The following is a 7870-nucleotide window of genomic DNA, read 5'->3' on the forward strand; positions in this document are numbered from 1 at the left end:
GTTCGAAACCTCCTCAGGGAGCTTCTCTGGGTGTAATCTGAAATTGATCCCCCTACTTGGAAGGCAGGGAGAGACCCAAGAAAGAGGCAGACCACTCCAGATTGGTGGGTGGCAGGTTTAATAAGCAAGGGAACTGACCTGAAGCTCACCTTGGGCAGCTGCAAGACGCAGAGATCTCCACACCCACCCGCCAAGTCTTAAAAGTGTATATAGAGGCCTTAACTGGGTTCAGTCCAGGACCCAGTCCAGACAGACATCACCACATCGCTATCTCAAGACTGTATCCTTGGGGCTGCTTCTGGGAGCAGGGAAGGCAAGCAGAATGCACAGTCCAAGGACAGGGGACGGGTGAGGAACCTCCAATTGCCCGGGCCCAGCTCAAGGGTCAACCTGCAGTCACTTCCTCTTGACGACCTCCTCCTACGGGTACCTCATGGTCATTCTGTGCTGGGTGGGAAAGTGAACCGTCACTGCCCAGGGAAAGGTGCCAAGCATGCCACCCAGGGCTTGGCACCAGGAGCTCCAGCCCTCCGGGGGTGGGGGTGGGGGAACAAGGGCCTGGTCCCCTCAGGACTCCCCCTCCTGCCAGGGCCTTCGCATTGGGGTAGGAGAGGCTGAGAATCTTGAATCACCCAATAGCGAAGGGTGCTGGGGCGCTATGCAAATAACGGGCCTTTTGTTGGGCGACAGCTGGCTCTAAGCCCGGCGTCCCGCCTCCGCCCTCTCTCAAAGAAATGGCCAGACTTTTTTGCAAACGCCTTGAGGGGTGAAATGGGCAGCTGGCTCTTGAAACTGACTTCGGAGCCGCAACTCAGGCCGCCAGTGGAATTCTCTAAAAGAAGAGGGACATAGAAAAGAGAAGGTGCATATGCCGGGCACTGTCTCGATGATCTCTAAGCGAAGTTTCCCCGTGTTAGGGCCTGCACGTGCTTGACTCCAGTCAGCCACCGTAGGCCCCACGAGCCGCTGAACATTTTTCCCCCGTTCTTCGGCCCATAGCTTGGCGCTTGCTCACCACCTTCCCTGCCTTGCGCACTCACCCCCTCCTTCCATTCCTTCTCCCCTGCAGCAGCCTCCGCGGGCTGCGAGAGCGCATGCGTACTGACGCCCCCACGGGCCCGGCGTGGGAGGAGGGGATGGAAATAAGGCTGGGCCTGGCAGCTCGCGCGCGCTCCCGCCCCTCCCCTCCCACCGCTGGGCGCGCGCCGGGCGGTGCAGCTCCGCCAGGTCCGAGGGCAGCGCCGCAGCTGCAGTGGCCGCCGCGGGAGGGGCTCGGAGCCCCGCCCCCGGGGAGGGGCCGCCCGCAGGTGAGCGAGGCAGGGGTCCGGGCCCAGACCGGTGGGTCTTCGAGAAGTGGACTGGGGACAGCACGCCAGGACCTGCTGAAGAGGGGTTGATTGGGGTCCTGATGCATAGGTTCCGGAGGGGCTGCACTGGTGCCTGGGCCTTGGGAGGGTGCATTGAGGCCTGGACCCTTGGGACCCCGAGGGAGAAGTCCATTAGAGGTCTCTGATTCGCAACACACGCCACGTTCCTTCTGTCTTCCTCCAGGTCTCCCGTCTAGCCCTCACGGCCCCAGCCTCATGCCGGGGATGAAACTTAGCGACAAGAAGGAAGCAGTTGACGCGGCGTCAGTGGACTGAGACCAACCCAAGAGCCGGGTAAAGCTACCTTTCCGTGTGAAATCCCGCCCACTGAGCTCACAGGCCCCTCCTCCGGGACAGCGTTGGACAAGGCCCGCCCACTCCGCTCGAAGGCCCCGCCCCTGGGCCTGGGTTGCTAAGCAACCGACTTTGGGTCCTATTTGTATACGTCCGCCCACTCCTGTCCTGGGTTCCCCGGCCGCGTGGTTATGGTGCGGGAGTTTCTGCCAGCTCGGCGCTCAGAACGGCCGCTGAGCTTAAGTTGTAGAGGCTCCGCCAAGTCAGCTAGAAGGATCCAAGTCTGGGTCTAAGTTGCAAAAGGAGCTGCTTCTTGGTCAGATTTGTATAAGCCCCGCCCATGGTGCTCTAAGCTCCGCCTTCTCTCAAGCCCGCCCTCGCCTTAGGACGCCAGGCTTAAGTAGACCCCGCTCCGAATCAGACTGACCCCTGATTTTAGGTACTCCAGCCCCAGCCCCATCAGGCTGATAATCACCGGCGGCGTGGCCCCCTTCCCCGTCCTAGGCCCTCCTTCTAGGTTCCTGGGCCAGCAAGATGCTGGAGCGAGATGCAGAGTCCGCGGCCGGGGACACCGATCCTCGTCCCGCTGGTAAGGAACCAGTGACCAAGGGAGGAGGTAAGAGCGGCGCCACCTGTGGGTGGGTAGGGGGCATTCTCCAGGAATTGGGGCTAAAAGAATCACATTTTGAGGGGATCTCGGTGAAAGTTTTAAGGCTCTGGGTGATGACCTTTTGGGGTCCCCAAAACACGGCGTTCTGGGAAACCCACTTGGTTATCTTTGGGGATTCTCAGTGATGATTTATAGGGCTCAGAAAATTACAGGAGGGACGGGGGGACGACATGCGGGATTTTAGGGTGATTACTTGGGAAGATGCTAGAAGCAGACACCTTAGTGGCTTTGGGGTTCCAGTTAGGTAACCCTTTGGACCCCTTTAGGATGATGCATGGGGGGAGTGGGGAGTAGGAACATGTCACTTGGGAATCTCAGTATGACCCTTGAGGTGTCCACGTACACTCGAATATATCAAGCTTGCGGGCGGGGGCTGGCCTAGACTCAGGGCGTTGCTTCCTGGAGCCCACCAGCTCTCCTGTCCCCTAGCTCCCCACCAGGGCCCGCCGCAGACGCCCAGCCAGTCGGTTCCAGGGCCCGCTCTGTCCGCGGGGGCGCCTTCCCGACCCCGCCGGCGGCCCCCGCCCCAGCGCCCGCACCGCTGCCCCGACTGCGACAAGGCCTTCTCGTACCCGTCCAAGCTGGCCACGCACCGGCTGGCACACGGCGGCGCCCGCCCGCACCCGTGCCCCGACTGCCCCAAGGCCTTCTCCTACCCCTCCAAGCTGGCGGCCCACCGCCTCACGCACAGCGGCGCACGCCCGCACCCGTGTCCGCACTGCCCGAAGGCCTTCGGCCACCGCTCCAAGCTGGCCGCCCACCTCTGGACCCACGCGCCCGCCCGCCCCTACCCGTGCCCCGACTGCCCCAAGTCCTTCTGCTACCCCTCCAAGCTGGCGGCCCACCGCCACACGCACCATGCCACCGACGCCCGCCCCTACCCTTGCCCGCACTGCCCCAAGGCTTTTTCATTCCCTTCCAAACTGGCTGCCCATCGCCTCTGTCACGACCCCCCCACCGCGCCGGGCAGCCAGCCTGCGGCCCGGCATCACTGCTCCAGCTGCGGCCAGGCGTTTGGCCAAAAACGCCTCCTGCTCCTTCATCAACGCAGCCACCCCGCGGCTGAGAGCCAGGGGGAGCCAGAGTGAGCCCTCCCCTGGGCTCCCTGGCCCCCTCTGCCGCCAGCCCCGTCAATACAGAGGCGGTGTTTCTAAGCCAGGCTGTATGGGCTTGCTGCTCCCAGACGGCTGGCTGGCAGGGAGGTTGGCCCCTCATCCTGGGCTCAAGCTTAGAAGCTGGAGGAACTCTTTGCTCACCTGCTTGGGGGAGGGGAAGGCATCACCCAGAGAGAGTTAGCACTGGGCCCCAAACCATGAACCTGGAGGTATGGTTTGGGAGCCCTGGCTCTGGTTTTCCTTTCTTATGGCAAAGGTAAAAAGACGGCCCCTACAGCGGGCTCGTGAGGAGGGTGGGGAACAGGCCCTCTCCATATTGTTGTGAGTTTAAATGAGCGCCTCCACTCTGGCCATTGCCTGTATCTATAAAAAATTGAAAATGCACACACGCTCATGACAGCTCTTCCACTTCCAAGAATTGATCCTGTAGATAAACTCGAGTACATGAAACAGGCACGAGAGGCAGGATGTTCACTGCCGCGGGATGGTTGGGGCCAATGATGGGAACCAACCAGGTGCCCATAGATAGGGGAGTGGCTGATGAATCAGAACACAGCCACAGAATGGAGTATGTAGCTGGAGGGAAAAAAGGCAGCTCTGTATGTACTCATGGAAAGATTCACGAGATATACTAAAGGATAAAAGCAAGAACAAATGTGGTACTACCAATAGTATGAAAACATTGTGAAGCCCAAGCTTTGGAGGCGGTCCTGACCCACTACTTAGGAACAGAGGGGCTTGGACAAGCTGTCACTTCTCTGGCCCCAGAGGCCTTATCTATAAAATGGGAGTGTTGAAGGCCTCCATTAGGGCACAAGCCCCCTCTCGGGCAAAGTCAGTTCCCCTCTTGGAGCCTGTTTCTCCTGCTATGAAATAAGGATGGTCGAGCTAACAGTGGACTGCTCATCATTCTCCAGACACGAATTAAGCACCTACTGTGTGCTGGGCCCTGCACAGGGCATCAGGAACGCAGCAGTGAACAAGACAGACCTGGTCTAGGGAAGGAAGTGGACACGAATCAAGTAGAGGCAAAAAAATAAGTAAGGAAGTCAAGTCTGTTTTGAAGAATAAGGGGAACCTTGCCCCCCTCCCCCCACCAGATACCAAGAATTATTACAAAGCTGTAGTGATGACACCTGTGGTTTTGACTTGGGGACAGGCCAGTGGAAGAGATCTGAGAGCTCAGAAACAGACCTGTGCTTATAGGAGGTCCTGACATGTGACAGTCCCCATGTGTAGATCAGAGATTGGCAAACAACCTCTGTAAAGGGCCAGACAGTATATATTTTTACGTTTTGCAGGCTACACTGTCTGCTACAACTACCCAACTCTGCCATTGTAGCACGAAAGCAGCCGTACACATTGATACATAAATGAATGAGTGTGGCGGTGTTCCAATAAAACTTTATTTACAAAAACAGTAGGTGGCCTGGATTTTGCCTCTGGGCTATAGTCTGCCGACCCCTGCTGTAGACGAGTGGGGAATGGATAGGCTGATCTGTGAGTAAGCTGAGAGATATGGAAAAAATTAAATGGGACCCTGTGGTAGGCAGAATAATGGTCCCCCACAGATATCCACATCCTAACCCCCAGAACCTGTATGTTAGCTTCCACATGGCAGAAAGAACTTTGTAGATGTGATTAAGGGTCTTATCTTGAGAGGAGATTGTTCTGATTGTTCGAGTGGGCCCAATGTCATCACAAGGGTCTTCATACTGGGAAGAGGAAAGTGAAAGAGTCACAGGAGATGTGACAATGGAAGCAGAGATTGGAGTGCTGCAGGGCCAAGAGTCAAGGAAGGGCAGTCTCTCGAGATTATAAAAGGCTAGGAAATGGATTCTCCTCTGGAGCCCCCAAAAGAAACACAGCCTTGCTAATAACACCATGATTTTAGCCCACAAAGATTGATTTTGGACTGCTGACCTCCAGAACAGAAGAAAATAAAGTCGTATTGTTTAAAGCTACTAAGCTTGTGGTAATTTGTCACAGCAGCAATAGGAAACTAATACAGACCCCTACCTCACATCATACACAAAAACAAATTTCTGATGATTTAAGATCTAAATTTGAGAAGCAAAACTCTAAAACATTTAGATGGAAATAAAGGAGAATATCTTAGTCATCTCAGAGGTAGAGAAAGTATCCTTAAGATACAAAAAGTGCAAATTGTAGAGGAAAAGACTGGTAAATCTGACCATAAACTAATCAAGTTACAACTATGACAGACATGCAGTATTGTAAGAGTGTATACCTGGCACATCCTGTTATATGGAGGTTAGGGAAGACCTTTTTGAGGAGGTGATGTTTGAGCTGAGATCTGAAAGGTGTGGAAGATGGACTGAGAGGTACTTTGTGGAAGTACCCAGGGTAAGGGGGGGAAGCCAGCAGGCAGATGGAAATTAGCAGGCTGCTGGACTGCAGGCTGCTCAGCAAGGCCTTGGGGAGGGCCGGGGGAGGGTAAGGATTCCAGTCTCTCCTCCAAACCCAGCAGTATGGCTGGTATCCATGTTTATATATAGAGCTGTCTTGGAAACTTTCTTCCAAAGCAACCACACCACGGTCAAAGTTTCAAGGGCACGAACTCATTCGAGAGGTGTTGATCCGGTCCAACCTTACCATGTGCAAATGGGGAAACTGAGGCCAGGAGCGATGGGATTTGCCCGCAACCAAACAGTGGGACAGTGCTGAGTCAGGGTGGATCCCGAGGCCCTGCTGCTCCTTGCACATGCCTCAGGGCCTTTGCACTTGCTTCTGCTCTACCTGGAATGGTTCCCCCAGATGCTCCCTTACTTCTCCCGGGTCTCTGCAGAGGGGTAAGGCCTGTGAGAGGCCTTCCCCGATGACCCAACTGAACTACCCCGCCCTGCCCCCTCACTCTGCTCACCGTGTGACACTGCCCTGCTCTATCTGTCTCACGCCATTGAGCACTGCCCAGCGCTGCATGACACACTCACCGTCTCTCCCCCAGCAGAAGGTCAGCCCCATCAGAGCGGTGACTCACATCTCACATGTGGTGGGTGGCCTCTCAAAGATGTCCACATCCTAATCCCTGGAACCTATGGATAGGTTACGTGGCAAAGGAGAAGTGAGGTGACATCAGGAATTCAGGTGGCTAATTGGCTGACCTTAAAACGGGGAGATGACCTCAGATTATGCAGGTGGGCTCAGTGTAACCACCAGGACCTTTAACCGTGGGAGAATGAGACAAAAGGCTCAGTGTCAGAGTGACACAGCGTGAGGAAGACCCGACTGACCACTGCTGCCTTTGAACGTGGAAGGGGAATGGAATGTGGATTGTGGAAAAGACAAGAAAGCACACTGTCCCCTAGAGCCCCCGGAAGGAACACGGCCCAGCCGACACCTTGATTTTTGGCCCAGGAGGCCCATTTCAGACTTCTACTCTCCAGACCTGGAAGATCATAAATTTCTGTTGTTTTAAGACACTAAGTTTGGGGTAAGCTGTAACCCAGCTCTGCCCGTGCCCTTTGCCTTGCTCAAAGCCCTTTCTGACCCCCGCCCCCAGGATAACGTCTAGGCTTCTCGGCCTGGCATTCACAGCCCTCCAGGACAGCCCTGTCCTTTGTTTTTCTACAGTGATGGCAATGTTCCCTCTGTGCTGTCTAGTACAGCAGCCACTGAGCACTTGAAATGTGGTCAGTGTGACTGAGGAAGTGAGTTCTTTATTTCACTATAGTGAAATTTGAATAGCCACCTGTCCAGTGGCTCCTGCATTGGACAGCACAACTGCAAGGGCTATGTCCACCTTTCCAGCCACCTCGGCCCTAAAGCCTCTTCATCAAAGGTGGCAATGCTCTCTCAACTGCCCCAGGCACTGGGTTGGCCCCAGCTCCCGGCCTTTGCCCACGCCATGGCCCTGCCTTGAACACCATCCTGCTTCTGCCCTGATTCTCCAACACCCAGCTCAGTTCCCACTGGAAGTGTGGTGGAGCCTTGAAGGGGGTACAGCATTTGGGTGGGTTGATTCAAATGCCCCTTCCCCCCAGTGAACCTCCCAAGTGAGGTGATGTCAAACCACGCTGGCAGCAGTTATACAGGCCTTCTGAAACGCTCAGAGGAAGGGAGATGTCCCTGGCCTGGGGGGATGAGACTTCAGGAGAGGCACACTTCCTGAGCATCCCAGCCTCTAGCCCAGGACCCACGGGGACAGCCACACGCACGAATGGGCTGAGGGTCAGAACCAGCCAAGGCGGGGCGCTGAGTGTCAGATGCCCAGTTCCCTGCCACCTGCCACCATAGGGCTGAGGGGCCAGGGAGAGGTAGCAAAGAGCTCCTTCCCCACCAGACGCCTGAGAGGGGGCCCCTCATTCTCTCCAGGACCCCAGGACAGGAGTCTTAAGGCAGCCCAGAGACCTGGCGCTCAGAGGGGAAGCAAAAACCAAACATAAGACAGAAAACCACGGGCC

The 7870-nt window shown here is 56.1% G+C and overlaps 1 protein-coding gene across 4 annotated transcripts; it reads left to right on the plus strand.

The window, feature by feature from the left end:
* Positions 1–538: 538 nt before the first annotated feature.
* ZNF575 (zinc finger protein 575) lies at positions 539–5410 on the plus strand. 4 transcript variants are annotated; one of them, XM_044758989.2, is made up of 4 exons: positions 539–862; positions 1552–1661; positions 2166–2277; positions 2761–5410. In XM_044758989.2, the coding sequence occupies exons 3-4, from the start codon at positions 2196–2198 to the stop codon at positions 3417–3419; spliced, it is 741 nt and encodes a 246-aa protein (XP_044614924.1). In that variant the 5' UTR covers positions 539–862; positions 1552–1661; positions 2166–2195; the 3' UTR covers positions 3420–5410. The 4 variants fall into 4 exon arrangements, with proteins under 4 accessions (XP_044614924.1, XP_044614923.1, XP_044614925.1 ...); XM_044758988.2 differs by lacking the exon at positions 539–862 and adding an exon at positions 1116–1307; XM_044758990.2 differs by lacking the exon at positions 539–862 and adding an exon at positions 1171–1307 and having other exon boundaries at positions 2101–2277.
* The last annotated feature ends 2460 nt before the right edge of the window (positions 5411–7870 follow it).

Source organism: Equus asinus, chromosome 26 (genome assembly GCF_041296235.1).
Source record: "Equus asinus isolate D_3611 breed Donkey chromosome 26, EquAss-T2T_v2, whole genome shotgun sequence".
NCBI lineage: Eukaryota > Metazoa > Chordata > Mammalia > Perissodactyla > Equidae > Equus > Equus asinus.

What these genes read in the sequence shown, in the direction of transcription:
- ZNF575 (XM_044758989.2), top strand. Translation starts at nt 2,196, where the DNA reads ATGCTGGAGCGAGATGCAGAGTCCGCGGCCGGGGACACCGATCCTCGT. An exon ending in ACCAGTGACCAAGGGAGGAG is followed by an intron (nt 2,278 to 2,760) that starts GTAAGAGCGGCG and finishes CCTGTCCCCTAG; the next exon opens with CTCCCCACCAGGGCCCGCCG.